We start from the raw sequence: 26,514 nt of genomic DNA, 5'->3' as shown, positions 1-26,514 counted from the left end.
GAGGGTCACTGGAGTCACTGCAGAGTCTGCTTGCCACAGTGTCTTAGATTTATAAAACAGTATGAGGGACTCATGGTAATTGCTAGCCAGAATGAGTTATATTGTTTTTTTGTTTTGTTTTAAAAAAAGCCCAAATGTTCCCTTTATCTGTTGGGAGGTTTCTAAGAAAGACTAACAGCCATGAAGTATCAGTCCTTAAAAATAGATTTCAAAAAAGAAACGATAGCTAAATTTGGGTGCAGTGGACCTTGGTGACATACTGAGGGTTAAGGAGGAGTCAGATGGGATGGGAAGATAAAATCTTGGTAACCTATATCCTCACCTGTCTCATCATCAGTGGACTATTGGAAGAGTCAGACAAGGGTGGAGGAGGCTGTAGCTCACATTCTCACTGCTGCCTCACCTGTAGCGAGGCAGGTTCATTTGTTTTTTCCTTTTTCAGTCTGAGGCATCTTCTGGTTCACTAGGCCCCTTTCATAAGACCACAGGGTGAGTCTGTCAAGTTCCCACAGTTAAAGTGGGAGTGCCGCAGCCTGGAAGCACTAGCCGGTGTTGGAAATGGTGTCAACTGTGATTTTGGTCTGGGCCTGCAGGGCAAGCAAGTGGACTGTTTAAACCATTGACGTGGAGAAATAAAGTCCTCAGAAATTTGAAACAAAGGAAAAGAAGACAGGGCTATTGTGGGGTGGGTGGGGGGAGCATGAATAACATGAAAAGAAAGAGGTGAGAACAGTAAAGTTTGATTGAAAATGAAAAATCCAGAAAAGAAACACAGAAGAATTTGAAAAGCATTTTGCAGAAGAATATCAGGAGAGGGAAGGTGGAAATTAACGAACAAGAGGAAAGCGAGAAGAGGGAAGAAGGAGAAAGCATGAAATAGGTCATATAAGGAATATCCAGATCTAGCTAGGGACATGCAGTAAGAGGGCACGCTTGTTAGTAGAGCTATTCCATAGTGTGTGACTGGTTAATTATCAGTACCCTGCTTTTTAGTTTAAGATAGTTCTAATGTAGAACTATCTACATAGTACACTTAGCTATATGTTTGTAACAGTTATAACTATCTACATAGTTCTACATGAGATAACTATGTAGTTATCTTTGTAGTTCTAATGTAGAACTACATTAGAATTCTAATGCTGTGTCTTGAGGATTCTTCATAGGAAAATACAGGGCATTATAGCTTTCAGAATACAAAATGTTTTTAATTTTCCTTTTAGAATGAAATACACCTTTATGAAGAAGTGTCTCCCAGTAACTTTAAAGTACTTAAGGAAAATAGTTTATAACCATCTGATAATTTTCACTCCAAGCTCCTTGTGGTTGAATTTTAAAAAGTCAGGTTGAATACAATCATTGTTAATATTTTTAGAGTGAAGAGCTGTTATAAACATATAGCTAAGTGTACTCTAATGAATGTTATCATGAGTTATGAATTTTTATAGTTCCTCATTTTATTATTATAAGGGAATTTGGGACTTTATGATGAACTTACTAAAAAGAGATTGCCCTTTCCCAAGGGAAATCAAGGAAAATTATTATGTCTATTTAGATTTGGAAGGCCGAGGCAGGCAGATCACTTGAGGTCAGGAGTTCAGGACCAGACTGGGTAACACTGAAATCCCATCTCTACTGAAATACAAAAACTTGGCCGAGTGTGGCAGTGTGCACCTGTAATCCCAGCTCTTTGGGAGGCTGAGGCAGGAGAATCGCTTGAACCCAGGAGGTGGAGGTTGCAGTGAGCCGAGATCACGCCACTGCACTCCAGCCTGGGTGACAGAGCGAGACTCTGTCTCCAAAAAAAAAAAAAAAAAAAACCACCAAAGAAACAAACTGTTATAGGTACATGCAGCATCATTTTTTGTCTTAAGGTGTTATGTTTATTAGGTCAGGGGATAGATTTTAACTTATTAAACCTCTACCTGGAAGTTTGTTTTGAATGACACTGTTAATGATTATATTAGCTGACAGCTTAGAGAAATAGTGGTTGCGTTCCAGAAAATATTTCAACCATAACCGATTTGGTATTCACTAGTCACTGTTTTGTAAGTATACTGAAAACATCTTATAAGGGAGTAAATGAATTATATTCATTATTTTAATTTAACTAAAGTGTATGATCCTATATATCTATGAGCCCCATTTTCTCTTTTGAATTTAGAAGGGTGCAGCTATTTTCAGAATCCGTGTGTATGTGTTGGATCCTGACTGGAGTACTCCAAAACCAGAATAACCTTGATAATGCCATGTAAGAGACCTTTGAAACTGGTGTTCACTGGATACTTGGAAACCCCTCTCTGCCCCAAGTTAATCTTCAGGATTATGTCCCTAAACATTTTAATGAGCGCCCCCTGTCCCTGGAACCCTTAACCTGTGGGCCAGAGGAAGGGAGAGGAGAAGGAACTGGTAGACTAGAACTACATAAACTTCTAGGCTGCTCGAGTCTAGAACTACCCTGAGGACAATGCTGGCTACCTCTGGGCTTCTCCGCTCATGGACCTGGGACTGGCACATCAGCATCACCTGGGAGCTTATTAGAAATTCTTGGGCCCCACTTCAGACCTATGGAATCAGGATCCCTGGAAGTGAAGTCCAGAATTCTGTGTTTTAATGGGCCCTTTTAGGTGGTTCTTATGCATGATAAATTCAGGAAACAATGAGATACTTGGTCTCGTTTGTAAGTTTTAGCTATCCATTCTAATTAGAATTGTCTGTTCAAGTTCTGTTCTTTCAGCCTGTTTCATTTGGACTGCCGTTCACTGTGTCTTTTGGCTTTTTACGGCATTAGTTCTCCTAAACCACCCTCTGAATCCAGTTCTTTTATTTTTTTTTCTTTATGCTTAAGAGGTTTATAAGTGGGAAATTTTCTGCAATTTCATCTAGGCCATCTTCTTGCTAATTTAAAATGGTTGTGTAAGAGTGATGCATGTGAAATCTTTACAAAGTGAAATAGAACGTTTTTCAAAGGCAGTGGCTTCCTGAGAAGTAAAGCTTGTTAAATTTTGGAATCTTACTAAAAACCTTCCTCATTCATATTTAAAAAAATTTTATCTGTGGAAAGAATTGTATCAGTTCAATGTGGTACTGAGGTTGAACCAGATGACTCCTGTTTTTTTTTTTTTTTTTTTTTTTTTTTTAGGAGACAGGGTCTTGCTCTGTCACCCAGGCTGGAGTTCAGTGGCACATTTGCCACTCACTGTAGCCTCAAACCCCTGGGCTCAAGGGATCCTCCCACTTCAGCCTCCTGAGTAGCTGGGGCTACAGGAATGCAGTACCACACTGGCTAATTTTTGAAAATTTGTTGTAGAGACAAGGTCTCCCTATTTTGCCCAGGCTGGTCTCAAACTTTTAGGTTCAAGCAATCCTCCTGCCCTGGCCTCCCAAAGCACTGGGATTTCAGGTGTGAGCCACCGTGCCCAGCCCAGAGGACTTCTCAACATTTTTTTCAGTGCCAGAATTTTATTATCTAATAAATATTGAAATGTTTTAAATTAAGAAATAAAGAGTGGGTTTAACTTTTGGTAGTTTTTATTTCAATACAAAAAGCCAGTTTTTGACATTAGCTCTGAATTTAGTAGTATCTTATACATCTGGCTGATAAGAAGTTACTATTGTTTAAAAAATGAAGTTCTCTGGTCTGTTTTTATTCACCACACATTAAATGTGACTTATTGGTGCTTTTTGTTTGTGTTCATCATTCATTTATACTGTTGAACAATTTCATATGAAATTACCATTTTTGCCAAAAAGGATCAAATATCAGCAATTTTATATGGTTTAGCCTAGTAAGTCTTTGAAAGCCCAAAGTTACCCTTTTCACTGGAAACTGACCTAAATATTTGAGTTGAAGAATCAAAGTGGTTTCTCTGGAAATTTTGTTTTAGAATCTTAGGTTCACAAAACACGATTTGTACAAAACATAATTGTACTTTCATTGTCTAGGCTGAACATATAATTTTCTACAATTAAAAAAGTTAGATTTTGTCCACAGTAAAAACAAAACAATAAACAAAACTGGGCACTTCCCAGTAAGATGGTAGTATGAGAGTTCCCTCAGTTTCCCACCATGACCCCCCATGCAAACCGATTGAAATGATTCCAAGAAAAGCAAAAATAAGAATTTTGCTACTAATGTTGACAACAGGGAATTATCAAACATATTAATTTGAAGGATTTTTTTCATCTGTTATGTTAAAGTGAACTGAATGCTGGAAGCAGATAAACAACTCTCTTCCTCAAGAAAGCTGTATAGTATTATGGGAAATATAAATGGAGAAAAGTCTAGGGAAAATGTTCTAGAAAGTTGAGTTGGCTTTCTGGATGGAATATGAAATTGCCCTGTTGCTGTGGAGAACTCTTTTAATGTGGCAGAATGGAGTTAGAAACAAAGGACGGATGTGAGAGAGATCAAAAATGGCCCCTCTGGAGCCTTTTCACAGCTGTGGGTCTTGGACTAAGAACAGCAATAGCATCCGGGCTAGAAACTAAATACCTGTGACATTATCCAATAGTCCATGGGCCCCCAGGGACTTTTTCTAAGCTAACTTTCCAAGAGCATGGACAGTTCCCCTCAAAGCAGGGAAGCATTTTAGAATTAGGGGTGCAGCATTTCTCTACTGGGACTGCTTATTCTTCCTACTTGTTGAAGCTGGCCTCTGGGAGGGTGATTTCAAAACATAACAAGAAAATGCATGTGGAGATAGAGACTGCCCTCAGACTCCCATCCCTTTCTACCACTCAGGAGCTGATGAAAGACTGAGCCTATATCTGCCATTCAATCTCCTGCTTACTTTAAAGCATCATTGTATTAAAAAAAAATGATGAAATGAAGAGTTGCAAGGATAGTACAAATAACTTCTCTACACATTTCACCTGTTGTGAACATTTTGCCTCTATCATCTTCCTTTCTACAGATATTTGTTTCTTTTCAGAACCATTTCAGAGTAAATTGCAGAAATCATGCCCCTTTACCCCTAAATACTTTTATGTTTATTTCCTAAGAACCAGGGCATTCTCTTACATTACCACAGTTCAAGTGTCAAATCCAGGAAATTTAACATTGGCACAATTATACCCATTCCGTAGTCTGTGTTCTGTTATTTTTCCAGTAATGTTCTTAACAGCATTTATTTCTTCTGGTCCAGGATCCAGTCCAGGACAGTGCTTTGCATTTAGTCTCTCTTACCCTTGGTCGTTTCCTCAGCCTTTGTCTTTGATGACCTTGACATGTCTTAAAGTGGAAGCCATTTTTTTTGAGACGGAGTCTCGCTCTGTTACCCAGGCTGGAGTGCAGTGGCGCGATCTCGGCTCACTGCAACCTCCGCCTCCCGGGTTCACGCCATTCTCCTGCCTCAGCTTCCCGCGTAGCTGGGACTACAGGCGCCCGCCACCACACCCGGCTAAATTTTTGTGTTTTTTTAGTAGAGACGGGGTTTCACTGTGTTAGCCAGGATGGTCTCAATCTCCTGACCTTGTGATCCGCCTGCCTCAGCCTCCCAAAATGCTGGGATTACAGGCGTGAGCCACCACGCCCGGCCACCGTTTGTTTTATACATAATCCCCCAATTTGGATGTGTCCAATGTTTCCTTGAGATTAGAATCAGATTATGCATTTTGGGCAGGAATTCCACGTAATGAGGGGTGTCCTCTGGGGTTCGCTTCATGAGGCACGTGATCTCTGTCCCATTATTGCCAACTTTAACTTTATGAATGTCATGGTTTATCATCTTGTAAATAATGATAATTCGTGGGAGGTATTTTATCATTTTTTTTTAAAATAATGACTAATTCGTGGGGAGGTATTTTAAGATGATATAAATACCTGGTTTTTTTTTTAATCAGACTCTCACCTGTTAGTTTTAGCATGCATTTTTGATGCTTGCCTGAGTCGGTTATTGCTATGATGGTTGCAAAATGGTGTTTTTTTTGTTTTTTTGTTTGTTTGTTTGTTTGTTTGTTTTGAGATGGAATTCTGCTCTTGTTGCCCAGGCTGGAGTGCAATGGCGCGATCTTGGCTCACCGCAACCTCTGCCTCCCAGGTTCAAGCGATTCTCCTGCCTCAGCCTCCCAAGTAGCTGGGATTACAGGCATGTGTCACCATGTCCACCTAATTTTGTATTTTTAGTAGAGACAGGATTTCTCCTTGTTGGTTAGGCTGGTCTTGAACTCCCGACCTCAGGTGATCCGCCCACCTCGGCCTCCCGAAGTGCTGGGATTACAGGCGTGAGCCACCCCACCTGGCCCAAATGGTGGTTTTTCTAATGTTCATTATTTCTTCTACATTTAGTAATTGGCCTTCTTCTGTAAGAAACAGTTTCCCCTCATTTGTTCATTTTTATTTATTTATTGTTGATAGAGACTCATGGATTCTTATTTTATTCAATGGGTTATAATCCATTACCATCAATATTTATTTTGGTTCTTAAATTGTTCCCCATTTGGCCAGTAGGGGCCTCTCCACTGCCCTTCTGTGCCCTTTGAAGAAGTCCTGTCATTTTTTTTCTTTTAGTAATGCTTTCTTGCTGGCAGAAGAATATTCCAGGTTTATCTTAAAGTTATTTCTCTAAAGAGTTCTTAAAAAAAAGTTTTTAATAGAGTTGAGGTCTCGCCACATTGCCCAGGGTGGTCTCAAACTCCTGGGCTCAAGCGATCCTCTTGCCATTGATTCCCAAAGTGCTGGGATTATAGGAGTGAGCTACCATGCCCGGCCTCCAAAGAGTTCTAATTTATTTTAGTGGCAAATGGTGTTGAGAAACCAGTATCTAGGCACTGCTTAAGTCTGAAGGGTAGGAGTCTAATGTTCACATAAAGAGGGAAGAACTCAAAGATCTGTTTTGGACACACGCTGTGTTTGGACACTGTGTTTATAATGATCTGCCCTTGTCCATACTCTCTGGACTGGCAGTTCACACTCTTTTAGTTTCTGTAACCATATAACATATTCAGATCTCAGAGCAAGTTCCCCCATATTATCTTCTAGATTTTTCTTGGCCCTTTAAAAACATTAATTCTTCTAGATAAATACTAGAATTATATATCAACTTCAAAAAATTTGTTACTTTGAAAGATACTGAATTGGGCCAGGTGCGGTGGCTGACGTCTGTAATCCCAGCACTTTGGGAAGTAGAGGCGGGCAGATCACAAGGTCAGGAGATCAAGACCATCCTGGCTAACATGGTGAAACCCTGTCTCTACTAAAAATAGAAAAATTAGCCGGGCCGGGTGGCGGGCGCCTGTAGTCCCAGCTACTCGGGAGGCTGAGGCAGGAGAATGGCGTGAACCCAGGAGGCAGAGGTTGCAGTGAGCCGAGATCGCACCACTGCACTCCAGCCTGGGCGACAGAGTGAGACTCCGTCTCAAAACAACAACAACAACAACAACAACAAAAAAGAAGGATACTGAATTGAATGAATTTCTTTTGCTTAGGGTAGAATTAATCTTTTTGTAAGACTGAGTCTTCCTATTTAGGAATAAAATAATTTTATTGATTCTATTATAGACCAGTAAAAGGCTTGTACTTTTCTTCACATAAATCTTATGTGTCTCTTCTTATAATTGTTTAGTGTAATTGTTTATAGTTTTATGTTTGGGAATAGTATCTCTTTCACAGTTCTTATATTGTGAATTTACACATGCAGAAAATGCTTAAACCATGAATGACTTTCACTAAACTACCACCCAGATCGAGAAATAGAACCTAGCTGGCACCCTGGAGCTCCCTGTATGCCCTTTCCCTATCACAGCCTTCTCTGTCCTACCTCTTCTCCTTTTCTTCCGAGCAAATTAAGGCAAATACGGTGACATACATGCTTTTGTTATTCCATGTAGTGAAGCATGGCAGTTAAGACAGAGAGATATTTTTTTCTGCTATGGAATCTTAAGATGTGTTTACTGTAAGGATCCTTATGTAAGGGACAAGGAACAGTATAATTGAGTGTTATTAAGACTGCAGATTCATTTTTCATAAGTCTGTTTTTACTGCTTCTATCCATGATTAAAGCAGAAATTATAATGTTAAATTAAAAACAGACTTTCTGGCTGGGCACAGTGGCTCACGCCTGTAATCCCAGTACTTTCAGATGCCGAGGCAGGCGGATTACCTGAGGTCAGGAGTTTGAGACCAGCCTGACCAACATGGTGAAACCCCGTCTCTACTAAAAATGCGAAAAGTGTCTGGGTGTGGTGGCACGCGCCTGTAATCCCAGCTACTCGGGAGGCTGAGGTGGGAGAATTGTCTGAATCCAGGAGGCGGAGGTTGCAGCAGTGAGCCGAGATTGCGCCACTGCACTCAAGCCTGGGTGACAGAGTGAGACTGTCTCAGAAAAAAAAAAAAAAGCCTTTCTAAGGTTTGTTTAGGTGTCAAAATAGTAGCTTTAGCTTGCTATAGAAGTTGGAAGCATGCTTGCAATTTATTTTCATTTAATGAGGCTGTGGACATTGTGCATAACATTCCCGCAGCCTCCACTACTATTCAGTGCCACCGAGCAAGTAAATGAATGGCTTATTCCACCATCTCTCAGGTGTTGGTGTCCAGTTCTGTCCTTGAGCCTCTTCTACTGTGCGCTTTGTCTCTGTGCTGTTTCATTTCTACTCATTGTTTCAATGCCTACATTTATCCTCATCAAAGCCCATTTTTATTTCCTAGACCAGGTTTTTTTGACCTGTGATTCTCTCAAATTATTAAAATGAATAACTTTTAACAAGGGTCATTGTACATCTAGCTCAGTGGATTTTTATTTTATTGTTTTTTGAGACAAGGTCTCTGTCGCCCAGGCTGGGGTGCAGTCGTGTGATCATAGCTCACTGTAGGCTCCAATACTTGGGCTCTAGCAATCCTACCTCAGCCTCTTGAGTAGCTGAGACTACAGGCACACACCACCATGCCTAGCTAATTTTTTGTTGTTTTGTAGAGATGGGGTCTTACTGCGTTGCCTAGGCTGGTCTTGAACTCCTGGGCTCAAGCCATCCTCCACCTTGGCTTCCTAGAGTGCTGGGATTACAGGTGTGAGCCACCATACCTGGCCACCCACTGGGTTTTTAGAGATCAGGATTTTGACCAGAGTCTGGCCTAGAGAAATCTTTGAGGACTAGGAAGTTCAGAGGAAAAGTTTGGTCTATGGAAATTAATGATTATGCTATAAAATATGTTATATTCATTATATTATTATATAAATTACCATCAGTTTCTGCCTCATCTCTCTATCTGGTTGATGTGAATATGGTCTTTATAGTTGTTTGTACTCTTTGACAGATGATGTTAGTATGATGCTTTAAAGTGTTTATTCTAAAACCTTTTATCGTTTTATCCATCTTTATATGAAGTGCTGGAGACTGCTCACATTTTTACAAATAATAAGAGCATAATAATAATAAGCATTAAGAGCATTCTTACAAATAATAAGAGTGTATAAACTTTGTTATATAACAGTCAGAACCCTTTTTTTCAGTTCTGTATCAATGAATATTTTCTTCTGAAAAACTCAACTTTAAACTCTGTAATTTTACAGTTCCGTTTAGATTATGTTGTTTGTTTTAAGACATATACTATAACTGTTTTGGTTTTGCTTCTAGAAAAACTGATTGCTTATCAACGAGAATTCCTTGCTTTGAAAGAACGTCTTCGAATAGCTGAACACAGAATCTCACAGCGCTCTTCTGAATTAAATACCATTGTGCAACAGTTCAAGCGTGTAGGAGCAGAAACAAATGGAAGTAAGGATGCATTGAATAAGTTTTCAGGTACAAACAGTATTTTTTATATTATAAAAAGATTATATATATATATATATTTTTTTTTTCTTTGAGACAGAGTCTTGCTCTGTAGCCCAGGCTGGAATGCAGTGGCGCGATCTCGGCTCACTGCCAGCTCCACCTCCTGGGTTCACGCCATTCTCCTGCCTCAGCCTCCCAAATAGCTGGGACTACAGGCGCCCGCCACCACGCCTGGCTAATTTTTTTGTATTTTTAATAGAGACGGGGTTTCACCATGTCTCTATGGTCTCGATCTCCTGACCTCATGATCCACCCCCCTCGGCCTCCCAGAGTGCTGATATTACAGGCGTGAGCCACCGCACCTGGCCGAAAAAGATAATATTTTCAAAGGGGCATGTGGAATTTTTTTTGAAAGTCATGTAGAATAGTTTATAAGCCAGCATCTGTTAACCCTTTTCAGACAGAAAAACCACCACACAAAATTTTCTCTTCTAGTAAATTACAAAAAAAAAAAAAAAAAAAGAAAAGAAAAAAAATTTATTACCTGCTAAGTTTGATTTTAAGAGAGTCATATTAAGTTAAATTGGCTGGGCGCGGTGGCTCACGCCTATAGTCCCAGCACTTTGGGAGGCCGAGGCGGGCAGATCATTTGTGGTCAGGAGTTCAAGACCAGGCTGGCCAACATGGTGAAACCTCATTCCCTACTAAAAATACAAAAATTAGCCGAGCATGTTGGTGCGCGCCTGTAGTGCCAGCTACTCAGGAGGCTGAGGCAGGAGAATCACTTGAACCCTTGAGGTGGAGGTTGCAGTGAGCTGTGATCGTGCCACTGCATTCCAGCTCTGCACTCCAGAGCAAGACTCCATCTCAAAAACAAAAAAGTTAAATTGTAGTGGAATAAATTTCATTGGCAGTAGTGAAGAACGTGCATCTTTTGAAAACATATTCAAAATGAGATTAAAATTTAATTTTTTGTGTATATGTGTTTCTGTGATGACTTATGTATGGACTTCAGATGGACTCTGGAGAAATCTTTGAGCTATTTGAAGCAATTAGTGCTCTTAAAACTTATTTATAATACAGAGCACACATAGTTTCCTAGTGGATGCTTTAGGAGTATCTGGCCTGTTTCTTCTCTGAGAAATTCTAGTCAGAGTAAGATGAGGGCAAATGATCTCTCTTTCTGTGCTCTTCTTTATCTGATAATTAAATTGACATATGTATCTAATTGATTGCTTCCACATTTGCATAATCTTTCTAGATTAGCTTACTTTTTCATTTAGCTTCACCTGTTTTAAAAACACATGAATTCCCCTCATGTTCAGATCCACTGCCTCACCTTATTTATAAAGTTGCATGCTTCTTCTCCTCCTGCTGATAAACTTTGCATTAAGTCAACCCTGATGTTGAAACTCATGGACTGGTGTAGGTAAAAAATAAATCACTGATAAACCTGATGCCAAGTGATTTCTACTAATATGTTTTGTTTCCTTCTAGTATTTTTTCCATGAATATTTTTCTTCAAAATTGTTACTGTGTATGATGGCCTGATTTTCACTCTTGAAATTATACTAAGAGCATTTTAAAACTAGGTCATTAAATAATCTTCAAAATATTATTTTTAGTGGCTGTGAATATGCCAGCTATATATACAATAATATATTAAACATTTTTTCCTACAGTTGTTCAAATGGGTTTTTCTGGGTTGTTTTTCCCCTCTAGTTTATAACTCTGATGAACATATTTGTATATAAATCAGTCATATTTCTGGTAACCTTTAGGTTATTTTCATTAGATTATGACCTTCTTAGAAATAGGATCTGTGTTTTGATGACTTGATTTTTGAACAAATGATACATTTGGTGGAATAAAATAGATAATCACTAAATATTTGTTGAATGCATAGAAGCTAAATTCTTAAAAGGGAAATTACTGAGTAATAGGACAGAAATGTTTTAAAGTTTTTGATGCTGCTTTGAATAGTTGGAACATTTATCTTGTTATCACCAATATTTAATATTATTATTTAATCTGCTAATTTCATAGGTAGAAATTGATAGATATAATTCGTAATTGTCTTTACTCGTGAGATTAAACTGATTTTACATATGACAGTCATTTGCATTTCTTTCATGAATTTTTGGTTCTTATATTTTTAATGAAGTTGAGGTAACAAATTCCTACTGCTAACTTCCTTTTTTCTAAGGTTAAATTCAAATTTAATGAAATTTTAAAACAATATTATTTATACTACCAAGTTTTTATTTCATATCATTAAATGATTCATTGGTTCCTCTAATAAAAACAGAAACATCCTATGTGTAAAATAGAGTGAGAAAAAATATGAAACTATTTGGAAGTTGTGATCTGTACTGGATATTCTCAACTTGTGCTGTTTATATTATTTTACTTGAAGTTTTCAGAAAAAAAATTCCTTCCATGTGAAATTTTGATAACATGTAATGCATAAAGAAAGTGAATGGCTAGGCATGGTGGCTTATGCCTGTAATCCCAGCACTTTGGGAGGCCAAGATAGGAGGATTCCTTGAGCCAGGAGTTTGAGACTATCTTGGGCAACATAGTGAGACTCTCGTCTGTATGAAAAAAAAATCTTTTTTTTAATTAGCTGATGTGTTAGCATGTGCCTGCAGTCCTAGGTACTCAGGAGGCTGAGGTGGGGAGGATCTCTTGAGCCTGGGAGGTCAAGGCGACAGTGAACTGTGATTGTGCCAGTGGACACCAGCCTGGGCTACAGAGCAAGACCCTGTCTCAAAAAAAAAAAAGAAAGAAAAAATGAAAGTGATTGATGGTCAATGTACTTATTATTATTTATTACATCTTCATAAGCCAACAGCATATTTAGAGTCTGTTTGGCAAACTTGAGTTCTAACACATTATAGAGGTGAGCCCTTAGCATCCCACCTTCTTACGGTCCTCTAGCTGACTATTTTGGTTTCCTTCAGCCAGTTTTATCAACATCATGACCTGTGAGACTTTGGCTTTGAGAGTGTCCTTTTCATCTTAAATGGAGATCTCATTCACCAGAGTGTGAAACTAGGAAAGAAAATTCTTTAGTTCCAGTTCTCATTAATTTTTACTGCTGGTTTTATAAAATCAGCAACTTCTGTAAGATAATTCTGGTGTACTAATTACACTTCTGTGTTTCAGATAATACCCTAAAGCTGTTAAAGGAGTTAACAAGCAAAAAATCTCTTCAAGTGCCAAGTATTTATTATCATTTGCCTCATTTATTGAAGAATGAAGGAAGTCTTCAACCTGCTGTACAGATTGGCAACGGAAGAACAGGAGGTATGTTCATTTTGTTTCTTACTGCGGTTGTACTACTGCTGCTGTTAAATGTGTTTTGCGCTATTATGGTGACCATCAGAAATCTGGGAGGTCAAAAAATAAAAGTTCTTTCTTTATCTGTGCACATCAGATCATTCTAAACTCCAGGTTGAAAAGAGTTGGACATTTTCCTTCGTAGACCAAAGTAATATAGCTGAAAGGGATCATGTGAAATCTAGTTCAGGCCCCATCCCAGGCAGACAAATGTTGACACCTTTGTCATTTTTCTGTTTTAGAAACTTGGGAAGTACAGAGATGACTTTTTTTCCTTGTATCTTATTTCAAAATTAACAACTCTTTTGGTCATGTCACAAAGGTTTTTCTTATGTCTGCCCCACTTTTTCGTACAGAGATGTAAGTAGATAGTAACTTTTATGTAACTTTTTATGCAGTAGTAGAAATACTTTGATTTGCTTCTTTTTTCCTAATTTATTCAAAAAATAGCTTATTTTTCTCTTCTTGTCAGAGGTAACAGAACTTCTTCAGTTTTCCTTATAGAAATTATTTACCACTCTTTTTTTTTTTTTGAAGCGACGTAAGCACAGATTTATTGAAACCAAAGTACACTCCACAGAGTGGAAGTGGGCTTGAGCAAGCAGCCCAAGAGCCATTTACCACTCGTACATTTGATTCCGCTGTTTTGACTTCGTTAATCTTTTCTTTGTAGATTTTAAAATGCAGAGGGCAGAATATTATTTTGTTCTTCTCTAAGTTTTTAACAAGTGATGAAATGATTACTTCATAGATATCAAGATTCATTTTTGAGTTAGTGTTTTTGAAAAGCTGAGTCTACTTTAGATTCAATGGGATTCTTAAGTATTTTGCTTTCTTTTTTGGGGGGTCATATCTTCTCATTGATCTATAAATGTAAGCTTTTACATTCACCTTGTTTTAGTTCTGCTGTCTTTCTATTTCATTAATCAGTTGAAATAATATACTACTTTCCTTCTTAAGGAGGTGGAAACTCTTAAAATAGCATGTTGAGACAAACTCCTTTCCTTTCTCTAATGATTCAAAAAATATTTATTGAAGCCAGGCTTTCTGCAGGTGCCAGGTATACAGAGACTAACAAGGTGTGTGTGGTACTTTGTGTTTTTGTTTTTTTTTAGAATGTTGATTGTTAATTATTTTTGAAGCTGATATCATCTCTCCCTTTAATAATCACTTTTTGGATAAGATGTCTTAAGGAATTGTGGGTTTGTTTGTTTAGGCTGTTTCTTCATTCATAACAGTATCTAATGTAAAGAAATTAGAAGTGTTTTTAAAGTCATTTAAAACGTCCAAGGTCTCTAATAGGTTTTTATTTTATAAATGTGACATTCTCTTTCTTTTGAAGCTGTGTATTCCATCCCATTTGTTTACATGACTTTATTCATTATAAATATAATAAAATCTTGGTCAACCAGCTTTGCAATAGTTAACATTTTATAAAGCTGCTATTATTTTTGAAAGGTAGAAAAAACTGCTTGGTAGAAAAAACAGATGGGCAAATAACCCATATTTACATTAAACATTTTCCTCCCTAAATCATTAGGAAACAGCTCTTAATATTTTTAGTTACAGGACCTTTTGGATATTCTAGGAAAGCTGTCAATCTCTACTTTGGAAAATGCCCATAGAAAATATAATTTTGTTTGTAATTTCTGGGGTTTTATGGAACCCCAGAACTTATCTAGGGCTTCATATTCAGAACTTCTGTTTCTTAGATAAAGAAAAACAGCTTCTTGCTAAAAATTCTGTTTTCCAGTGGTCAGGCTGATTAATTAGGTGGTAACAGCACCTAGAACAGCTAAGCCATCGTAAGGCTGAAGAGGAAGGACAGTGCTGCCGGTGGCTACTGACCCCAGGGGAGTGGCTGGGATTCTCACACCCAGAACAGAAAACTGCCGGCGCACCACCCAGCACCACATCTGTATCCTCCCACCACATTGACCAAGGCAGGCTGTGGCAAACAGACCCAGCGACTACAAACGGGCGCAAGGGCGACTTCAGCAACGAGGGGTTGCTGAATAATTTAGGAAAATTAGTACCATGAATGACTTAATACTAAAGAAAATTGAGTTTGCAGAACAAACTGAATATGATTTAAAAATAAAACATCAACTTATTTTTAGAAATGAGGGAGGACAACTTGCCCATAACCCAATAACTGACCATTATCAAAGGATCTGTTAGAAATCTTTGTGCTTATGATTTCAATGATTATATTTAAAAATCCTATATCGAGGGACTGATATGGAATTTTAGCTAGACATAGCTAAAGATCAAATTAGTGATCAGAAAGACCGAGCTGTGTATTTCTTCCAGAATGCAGCATAAACGCATACAAAATGGAAATAGACAAAAGTTGTAATGTTCATCTGGTAGTAATTTCAGAAGGAGTGAGCAAAGAGAGTGAAAAGAGGGAATTACCAGCTTATAGAAGTAAATTTCTTTGAGTTGAAGAAACATTCAGGTCTTCAGGTTAAAGGGCCCATTCAGGGTAGAGCAAGAGGGCTGAGAAAAGACTCTCACTGGGTTATCTACCAAAATGGCACTACTGCTTGGTAGAGGATAACAGATAATTCTTGAAGTATTTGCTGCAATGAAAGTCCATGAGCAATTGCTATGGGCCAGGCACCTTGCCATATACTTTGGTACACAAAATTAGATGTGGTTCAGAGTCTTGTGGAGCTTCAGCCCAGTAAAGAAGACACGTATTAGTCACATAGTCAATTATACAAACAACTGTATAATTATAACTTTAATTACCGATGTAAAGGATGCTTTGAGAATGTGTAAGAGGGACTTTTGGCCTAATTAGGGAGTTTAAGGAACTCTGAGAAATTACATTTGGCCTGAGGCTGGTAGAATCTGTCATTTACTGGTGAAGATGGGTGTGTTGGTGTCCTATTGCTGTTGTAACAAATTGCCACAAACTCACTGTGTTTAAACCACAACACAGATTTCTCATCTTACAGTTTGGGAAGGCAGAAGTCCTAACACCAGGTTGTCAAGAGGGGTGTGTTCCTTCTGGAATCTCTAGGGGAGGATCCTTTTTTTTTTTTTTTGCCTTTTCCACATTACTTTGTGGCCTCTTCCTTCATCTTCAAAATACAGTATCTTCAAATCTCTATGACCATGACCCTTTTGATTCTGTTGTTCCATCTCTTTCTTTCGCTCTGACCCTCCCTCCTTCCTTTCATAAAGACCCTTGTGATTATATTGGGCCCACTAGGTAATCCAGAATAATCACCCCATCTCAAGAACTTTAATCACATCTGCAAAGTCCCTTTTGCCATGTAAGGTAACATATTCACAGGCTCCAGGAATTATGGCATGGACATCTTTGGGCGACCATTATTCTCTCCATCACAATGGGAAAAAAAGAATATTCCAGAAGATGGAAAGAGCACCACAAAAGTCCTGTGGTGGAAGGGAGTGTGGAATGTTCTAGAAAATGAAAGAAGGTCACTGTAGTTTAAGTGTAGAGTGAGGAGGTGTGTGGAACAAGATGAGGCTAGAGATGTAAGTTGAGGCCAGACCATGTAAGGCCTCCTAGACCATTTATGGGATTTTGGTTTCTATCCTAAGAGCGGTAGGAAGCCATTGAAGGGTTTTCAACAGGACTTATTAAGAATGACTTGATAAGATTTAAATTTTACAGAGATCACATTTGCTGCAATGGGAAGAATGATTGAGGATGTGGGAAGAAGAATAGATATGAAAAACCAGATAGGCTGTTTCAGTGATCCACTGGAGAGAGGGTCAACTTGGACGAGGTAGCAGTGGTAGTTATAGAGATGGGAAGAAGATGATGGACCTAGAGTTGTTTGGTACATATGAGAATGTATCAGGGAGGACATAGTCATATTCTGGATTTGTGGACTGAGGTAGAGGAGTGGTCACGACGAACCCAGGGTTTCTGGATTGAGTGACTGGATGCATGGTGGGCCATTCAGTGAGATAGGGGACAATAGACACTGTTTTGCATCATTGGTTTGCAAGAGAAGTTTATAAATTAAATTTGGATATGATAATTTGGAGGTGATTTTGAGATATCACAGTGGAGATGTTGGAGTAGGCAGTTGGATATTTAGATCTGGGACTCGAAGGAGAGATCTGAGTTAGATTTAATTTTATGAGTCATTGTTTGGGAGTAAGTGGTTGAAGACACAAATGGATGAGATCACCTAGGGCCTAGGACTGAGACTTGAAGGTTTTCCAGCAGTTAATTTCCAGGGAAAGAGGAAGATGAACGCAAGGAAGACAGAGACAGAGAAAGGGCAACTAGGCAGTAGAAGAAAAAAAAATTGTCATGAGATATAAGGAAAGCAATGAAGAATAAATGACTAAAGTCAAACCATAAGGAAACATGATAGGCTAAAAATATTTGGCTAGCAATGAACATTTTTAAAGGGACATAATTTAGTTATAACTGAAGGTAGATTGAGTTACTGAAGATTGAGTATGCCAAGATTTTTCCTAATTCTTTTTTTACTTTAAAGGAAATACAAACTAGAATTTGAAAACTTCCCAGGAAAGTGGAAGAAAATGAAATAATCACAGTTGATAGCTCTGTCAAATTATAAATACCATGAGGTAGGGGCCTTACCTATCTCATGACTGTATTTCAGACTATCTAGTACATAATAGATATATTATATGTGCACAATTACTGCTTGAATTGGAAGTACTAGGTGGTTAATCAGTGGAACTCTTGCACTCAGAATTAAAACAAAATTAGTGATCCCAGTACCTAGCCCAACCCGTTGGCTGTTTTTCTGTTTGGTTTCCTTGGTCCATCTTGCTCCTCCCTAAAAGGATGATATGACCATATTCGTCACTTTGCTGACATATTTCTTCTGAACTCTAACTCAGTAGAATACTTACATTTTCTGGATGGTAGAAGAACATTGTATCAGATAGGACAGGCTGGGTTATGTTGTGGTAACTAACAACCCCAGAGTCTCAGTGATTGAGATAACAAATGTTTATTTATTTTTTTGCTCATAGTACGTGTCCACCAAGGTTGACCAGTCATGCAGGGATCCAGGCTGACAGAGCAGTTGCCATCTTGAGTGTTTCTGGCTGCTCTGCTAAAGAGAACAATCTCAAGGATTTCACACTGTAGTTATCAGTGCTCAGCCCAGAGATTACACATGCTGATGACTCATGGGCTATTAATAATTATATCCCCTTTGCCCCACAGTCCCCAACCATAAGGGGACTAGGAAGTGCAGCCCCCACCATGGGCTCAGAAGGCCAAGGAAACTACCCTTTTTTGGTGGTAATTTTGCAAATTACCATGAGCATGGTTACTCTTAATTTTGTAGGTTTGGCTGAAATTAGAAGTTTCATTTTTAGTGCTTTTGAAGTCTTCGAATACCCTGGTTTAAGCTGAATAATTTAAAATTGAACTCTAAAATAGTATATTAGGGATAAAATGGTTTATTCTCTAAACATGCTGTATTAGTCCATTTTCACGCTGCTGATAAAGACATACCCGAGACTGGGCAATTTACAAAAAGAAAGAGGTTTAATTGGACTTAACAGTTCCACGTGGCTGGGGAGGCCTCACAATCTTGGCGGAAGGCAAGGAGGAGCAAGTCACATCTTACATGGATGGCAGCAAGCAAAGAGAGAGCAAGCTTGTGCAAGGGAACTCCTCTTTTTAAAACCATCATATCTTGTGAGGCTTATTCACTGTCATGAGAACAGCACAGGAAAGACTTGCCCCCATGATTCAATTACCTCCCACTGGGTCCCTCCCGCAACACATAGCAATTCAAGATGAGATGTGGGTGGGGACACAGCCAAACCATATCATTCTGCCCCGGCCCCTCCCAAATCTCACGTCCTCACATTTCAAAACCAATCATGCCTTCCCAACAGTCCTCCGAAGTCTTAACTCATTTCAGCATTAACTCAAAAGTCCACAGTCCAACATCTCATCTGAGATGAGGCAAGTCCCTTCCACCTATGAGCCTGTAAAATCAAAAGCAAGCTAGTTACTTCCTAGTTACAATGGGGGTACAGGCATTGGGTAAATACAGCCATTCCAAATGGGAGAAATTGGCCAAAACAAAGGGGCTACAGGCCCCATGCAAGTCCAGAATCCATCAGGGCAGTCAAATCTTAAAACTCCAAAATGATTTCCTTTGACTCCACGTCTCACATCCAGGTCACACTGATGCAAGAGGTGGGTTCCCTTGGTCTTGGGCAGCTCTGCCTCTGTGGCTCCGTGGGGTACAGCCTCCCTCCCAGCTGCTTTCATGGGCTGGTGTTGAGTGTCTGTGGCTTTTCCAGGCATGTGGTGAAAGCCATGGGTGGATCTACCATTCTGGGGTCTGGAGGACGGTGGGCCTCTTCTCACAGCTCCAGTAGGTGGTGCCCCAATAGGGACTCTGTCGGGGGGGCTCTGCCCCACGTGTCCCTTCTGCACTGCCCTAGCAGAGGTTCTCCGTAAGAGCACTGCGCCTGCAGCAAACTTCTGCCTGAGCATCCAGGCATATCCATTCATCCTCTAAAATCTAGGTGGAGGTTCCCCATTATTGACTTCTGTGCACCTGCAGGCTCAACACCCGTGGAAGCTGCCAAGGCTTGGGGCTTGCACCCTCTTAAGCCACAGCCTGAGCTGTACCTTGGCCCCTTTTAGTCGAGGCTGGAGTGGCTGGGACACAGGTCACCAAGTCCCTAGACTGCACACAGCAGAGGGACCCTGGGCCCAGCCCAAGAAACCATTTTTCCCTCCTAAATCTCTGGGCCTGTGATGGGAGGGGTTGCCACAAAGGTCTCTGACATGCCCTGGAGACATTTTCCCCATTGAGCTTAACCATTCAGCTCCTCATTACTTAATATGCAAATTTCTGCAGCTGGCTTGAATTTCACCTCAGAAAATGGGATTTTCTTTTCTATCACATTGTCAGGCTGCAAATTTTCCAAACTTTCATGCTCTTTCCCTTTTAAAACTGAATGCTGGCCAGGCACTGTGGCTCACGCCTGTAATCCCAGCACTTTGGGAGGCCGAGGCGGGCGGATCACGAGGTCAGGAGTTCGAGACCAGCCTGACCAACGTGGTGAAACCCTGTCTCTACTAAAAATACAAAACTTATCTGGCCATGGCGGTGGGCACTTGTAATCCCAGCTACTCGGGAGGCTGAGGAAGGAGAATCGTTTGAACCCGGGAGGTGGAGGTTGCAGTGAGCCGAAATTGTGCCATTGCACTCCAGCCTGGGCCACAAGAGTGAAACTCTGTCTCAAAACAACAACAACAAAAAAAAACAAAAACAAAAAAACTGAATGCCTTTAACAGCACCCAAGTCACATCTTGAATGCTTTGCTGCTTAGAAATTTCTTTTTTTTTTTTTATAAATTTTTTTTTTTGCACACAAAACAATAAACATTTTCTAAAAATACATACAAACAAAAAGATGCATATCAAACATTAGGAAGGTTGCACATGGGAAGACGGGGAATAGAAATGGGGGGTGGGAATTAAAGAAAATAAATGAGAGAGGGACTTTGTATGGATCAATGATAATAACTCAATCCTCTATTTGACAAAGAAGAAGGAGCAGGAAGAGGAAGAAAAAGAAAGTGGGATAAAGGATCAGAAAGGGAGGAAAATAGAAAAAATTAGAGTATGACTCCAGGATAGACCTGTTTTGTTGTCGCTGGGTTGGTTGGTTGGTTTGTCTGTTGTATTTTTCATATGTTTCGCCATGTTGGCCAGGCTGGTCTCGAACTCCTAGCCTCAAGTGATCAACCCGCCTCAGCCTCCCAGAGTGCTGGGACTACAGGCGTGAGCCACCACGTCCAGCCCCCACATTGCATCTGGCCTCCGTGGTAGACCTCCCAGACGGGGCGGCTGGGCAGAGGCATTCCCCATATCCCAGACGGGGTGGCCGGGCAGAGGCGCTTCTCACTTCTTCCCAGACGGGGTGGCCGGGCAGAGACGCTCCTCACTTCCCAGACGGGGTGGCTGGGCAGAGGCGCTCCTCACTTCCCAGACGGGGTGGCCGGGCAGAGGCGCTTCTCACTTCTTCCCAGACGGGGTGGCCGGGCAGAGACGCTCCTCACTTCCCAGACGGGGCGGCTGGGCAGAGGCGCTCCTCACTTCCCAGACGGGGCGGCTGGGCAGAGGCGCTCCTCACTTCCCAGACGGGGCGGCTGGGCAGAGGCGCTCCTCACATCCCAGACGATGGGCACCCGGGCAGAGGCGCTCCTCACTTCCCAGACGGGGCGGCCGGGCAGAGTCGCTCCTCACTTCTTCCTAGACAGGGCGGCCGGGCAGAGGCACTCTTCACTTCCCAGACGATGGGCGGCTGGGCAAAAAAAACGAAAAAACTGAATGCCTTTAACAGCACCCAAGTCACATCTTGAATGCTTTGCTGCTTAGAAATTTCTTCTGCCAGATACCATAAATCATCTCTCTCAAGTTCAAAGTTCCACAAATCTCTAGGGCCGGGGCAAAATGCTGCCAGTCTCTTTGCTAAAACACAACAAGAATCACCTTTACTCCAGTTCTTAACAAGTTCCTCATCTCCATCTGAGACCACCTCAGCCTAGATTTCATTGGCCATATCATTATCAGCATTTTGGTCAAAGCCATTCAACAAGTCTCTAGGGAACTCCAAAGTTTCCTATATTTTCCTGCCTTCTGAGCCCTCCAAACTGTTCCAGCCTCTGCCTCTTACCCAGTTCCAAATTCACTTCCACGTTTTCAGGTATCTTTTCAGCAGCGCCCCACTCTACTGGTACCAATTTACTGTATTGGTCTATTTTCATGCTACTGATAAAGACATACCTGAGACTGGGCAATTTACAAAAGAAAGAGGTTTAATTGGACTTACAGTTCCATGTGGCTAGGGAGGCCTCACAATCATGGCGGAAGGCAAGGAGGAACAAGTCACATCTTACGTGGATGGCAGCAGGCAAAGAGAGAGCAAGCTTGTGTAGGGGAACTCCTGTTTTTGAAACCATCAGATCTTGTAAGACTTCTTCACTATCACGAGAACAGCACGGGAAAGATTTGCCCCCATGATTCAATTAACTCCCACCGGGTCCCTCCCACAACACATAGGAATTCAAGATGAGATTTGGGTGGGGACACACCCAAACCATATCACGTGCCATCTAAACTTCAGCAAAGCAAAACAGAAACCAAAAAACCCCAAGAGTATGGTAGGGATAGAGAATTTGCACTGTGACTTTATGCCATTTTTGTTTGCACACTGTGGATCACCATGGGCTTTGCTTTCATCATAGTGAAGTCTTTGTATTCCATATGAGTTAGCATTTTCTAGGAATGCTCCTCATCCTAGTTGTTAGGATGGTAATTTCTTTTTTTTTTTTTTTTGAGGCAGGGTCTCGGTCTGTTGCCCAGGCTGGAGTACAGTGGTGTGATCACAGCTCACTGCAGCCCCACCTCCCAGGCTCAAGTGATCCTCCCACCTCAGCCTCCCAAGTAGCCAGGACTACAGGCATGCACCACCATGCCCAGCTAAGTGTTTTATTTTTTGTAGATACAGGGTCTTGCTAAGTTGCTCAGGCTGGTCTCAAACTCCTGGGCTCAAGTGATCCTCCCACCTCAGCCTCCTGAAGTGCTGGGATTAAAGGCATCAGCCACCACACCCGGCTTTAAATTCTGAGGTAGATTATTCTGTGGAATTTTGCTTCCATTATAATTCATCCTGTCTTTTGGCATCTCAGAGTAACATGGTCAGAACACAAATCTGGATTGGAGGCCCTCTCCTCAAGTGTGTTGTTCTGAGTGAAAGTTGCCCCGTCCCCTTACTCAAGTCATCCTTGATTCCTCTCCTTCTCTTGTCTGCCAGCTAAAGCCCCATTAGCAAGGGTCTCTCCATCATCGACTCATCTCCACCTCTTCAAACACCCTACAGCCTCATTCAAACCACCATCTTTTCCTTTAGTTAGTACATTAACTTCCTAACCGATCTTCCGAAGTGCTTTTACTTTTCATGAAATTTGATAATCTCTTAAAATTACAAATTAGATAATGTCACTCCCCTGCTTACAACCTTACAATGGCTTTCTCTTGCACTCAGCATTAAAACAAACTTTGTTATATGCAATGTGACCCCTGACTGATTTTCTCAATCTGGGCTTATTCAGCTTTCGATCCAGCCTGCTCTTGGTATTTCTTGACTATGTCAAAATCATTCTGTCTTTAGGGCCTTGTTGCTTCCTCTTCTGCAGTATTCTTCACCAGCTCTTTCTCATGGTTACCAGCTCAGCTGATATCAGAGAGGCCTTCCATGACCACACGACCTATAGGGGTACCCCCTCCCCATTCATCACTCTGACAGTACCAACCTATACATGGCAGCCTGTAAGATACATATATTTTAAATCTTTTTCCCCTTTCTAGAATGTGCGTTCCATGAGGGCAGGGACCTTATCTATGTTATTTACCATTGTATGCTTAACACCTAGAATAGTGCCTTGCAGTAAATATGTGCAAAACAAATAGAGCAAATATCTTTTTTTTTGGGGGGGGGTCGGGGGACAGAGTCTCATAGAGCAAATATCTTTTTGAGTGCTTGAGAACTCTTCTTACCTAAAATGGAAGAGAGGGATGTGGGATGAGACCTTGGGGCAGTCCCTTAAACCTTTCGCATGTTAGTATTCTTACCTCGAGAATCATGGTGGTAGATCCATGGTCTTTACTCTCCCTTCTGGCATTAGAATTCTTTTTTTTTTTTTTTTTTTTTTGAGATGGAGTCTCACTGTGTCGCCCAGGCTGGAGTGCAGTGGTGCGATGTTGGCTCACTGCAACCTCCGCCTCCTGGATTCAAGCAATTCTCCTGCCTCAGCCTCCCGAGTAGCTGGGACTACAGGCGCCCGCTACTACGCCTGGCTAATTTTTTGTATTTTTAGTAGAGACAGGGTTTCACTGCGTTAGCCAGGACGGTCTCGATCTCCTGACCTCGTGATCCGCCCACCTCAGCCTCCTGAAGTGCTGAGATTACAGGTGTGAGCCACCGCACCCAGCCACTGGCATTAGAATTCTGTGAATTATAAGTATTTTTTGTTATCTCCAAAAAATTGTTGCATGATTAAGACTAAGTTGTTTTTAACATATTGAAAATACTTCTCTATTGATACATACCCAGCATACTAAGACTTTAAGGCATAATTTTTAAAAATTTACTTTGAAATACCTCTATAATGCAATATAAGTGTTCTTAAAAATCACTGTGGTATAAAAATGGTGCAAAAAAATGAGAGCAAGGGGTTTAGGATCACAACACTCAAAAACTTTGTCAGTTACACATAAAAAAGGATAAGACCCTAATAATAATGGTGGCACAGTTTTTTACAAGTTAAATGATTAAGAAACACATAAATGTGGCATTCTATCTTGAAAAAGCCCTGAGATTTGCTTGTTAAAGTTGGGTTGCTGAAGGGTTGCAGCTTGTAAGTTATTGTGAAGGGCTGTGAGGTAGGTTATTTGCAATCTGATGGAAGGTTGCAACACCCGATGTGGATGGGTGTGGTTGATAGTTGTGGTGAACTGAGACAGCTGGTAGGTATTTTGAGGTGCATGCATTTTGTATGCAGTATTTCTACATGGTTTGGTTCAATTTTCTGAACTCAATTCAGCTGGGTACAATTTTCTGTTGTTCACCTGGTGTTTGTCTCAGAGGACAAATTGCACGTAAGCTAATGTGAAATTCACGAGTTATGCCCCAATTTTTCCCTAATATGTTAATCATGTAGAAACAAATTTGCATTGAAAACAAGCATTATAGGAACATTGACTATAATTTTAGACTTCAAAAATGTTGCACAAATAGTACACAAAGTTTTCTTTCTTCTCTTTCTTTCTTTCTTTCCTTTTCTTTTCTTTTCTTTTTTCTTTTTTCTTTTCTTTCTTTTTTGATGGAATCTTGCTTTGTCATCCAGGCTGGAGTGCAGGGACACAATCTTGGCTCACTGCAGCCTCTGCCTCCCAGGCAATTCTTGTGCCTCCGCCTCCCAAGTAGCTGGGATTATAGGTACGCGCCACCATGCCCAGATAATTTTTGTATTTTTAGGAGAGACTGGATTTCGCCATGTTGGCCAGGCTGGTCTGAAACTCCTGAGCTCAAGCAGTCTACCACCTGTGCCTCCTGAAGTGCTGGGATTACAGGCATGAGCCACTGTGCCCGGTCACAAAGTTTTCATATGCCCTTACCCAGTGTCCCTACGTGACCATAGTATAGTGATCAAAAACCAGGAAGTTAACGTTGATGCTACACTCTTAACTAACCTTAGCTCTTATTCGGATTTTGTCATGTGTTGCATTGTTGTTATTTTTCTCTTCCAGGATCCAAATCAAGATCCCATAGTTCACTTAATTGTCATGGTTCCTTAGTCTTTTCCAATCGGGGACAGTTCATTACTCTGTCTTTCATGACCTTGACCCTTTAAAGAGTACTGTTATTTTGTGGAGCATTGCCCCAGTTTGGATTTCTCTGATGTTTCTTTACGGTTAAGTTGAGGTTATGCATTCTTGGCAAGAACAACCACAGAACTGATGTTGTGCTCTTCTCGGCATGTCATATGCTTGAAGTTGATAGATAAGACATTAATTTTTAAGATATGTTTAGTGTTTTTAAGTTTTAGTTGTATAATACAGTTTGCTGTTAATACTTTGCAGCCATTCATTTTTAGTGTGAAGTATAATGTCTTTTATTTTTATCAGTTCTTTTTTTCTTATGGTTAAGCCATGTGAAAATGAATTACAGTATTACAGGTATGCCCTTGTATTCTTTATTTTTCTTCCTGAAACTTAATATATTTTGATCCATCAGTTATTCCTATCAATTTGAGAGGGTATAATACTTTTGAAATAGAAGTGTTTTTCTGTATTGTCCTTGTACAATTTTTTAATATAATTACTATATATTTTTTTTTCAGTTTCAATAGTCATGGGCATTCCCACAGTGAAGAGAGAAGTTAAATCTTACCTCATAGAAACTCTTCATTCCCTTATTGATAACCTGTATCCTGAAGAGAAGTTGGACTGTGTTATAGTAGTCTTCATAGGAGAGGTAATTATTTAATTGTTGTTATGTTTTTACCAAATATAGCCTATAAGAGTTAAAACTAATTGAATATTTTAATATGCTTTTAAAAGCACTTTTTAAAAAATGTGGTGAGTAAAGCTTAGGTAATATATTCTATCTGATAGTTTAATGTAAATCGAACTCAGTTCTCTCCTGCAATTACAAACCAAGAATAGTAATATTTGTTGTCAATAGGATGATATACACACAGATCTTTAAGAACGTGTGCCCATTTCTAGCTCTAAGACTTAAATTTGGAGATTTGCATTGATGATCTTTGGGAGTCCTGAAACCTGAAAAAGGTTTAGCCTCAGCTGGGGTTTTATCGTTCTTTTATTCTCTCCATCCCTTCTCTGTACTCCTAAGAAATCATGTGAATGAGAAATACCACACTTCTTGT

General features: G+C 40.2%; 1 protein-coding gene across 3 annotated transcripts in view; it reads left to right on the top strand.

Annotated features, from left to right (window-relative positions):
- MGAT4A (alpha-1,3-mannosyl-glycoprotein 4-beta-N-acetylglucosaminyltransferase A) overlaps positions 1-26,514 on the top strand; it is a 114,684-nt gene that overhangs the window by 43,004 nt on the left and 45,166 nt on the right. For all 3 annotated transcript variants that reach the window (XM_030827672.1, XM_030827669.1, XM_030827671.1), the window contains exons 3-5: positions 9,571-9,738; positions 12,880-13,020; positions 25,966-26,099. In XM_030827672.1, the coding sequence (XP_030683532.1) occupies positions 9,571-9,738; positions 12,880-13,020; positions 25,966-26,099 (443 nt within the window). The remainder of the gene's footprint in view (positions 1-9,570; positions 9,739-12,879; positions 13,021-25,965; positions 26,100-26,514) is intronic.

The sequence above is a fragment of the Nomascus leucogenys genome, chromosome 14 (genome assembly GCF_006542625.1).
Source record: "Nomascus leucogenys isolate Asia chromosome 14, Asia_NLE_v1, whole genome shotgun sequence".
Taxonomy (NCBI): Eukaryota; Metazoa; Chordata; class Mammalia; order Primates; family Hylobatidae; genus Nomascus; species Nomascus leucogenys.
This window is presented reverse-complemented; position numbering and strand designations above follow the sequence as displayed.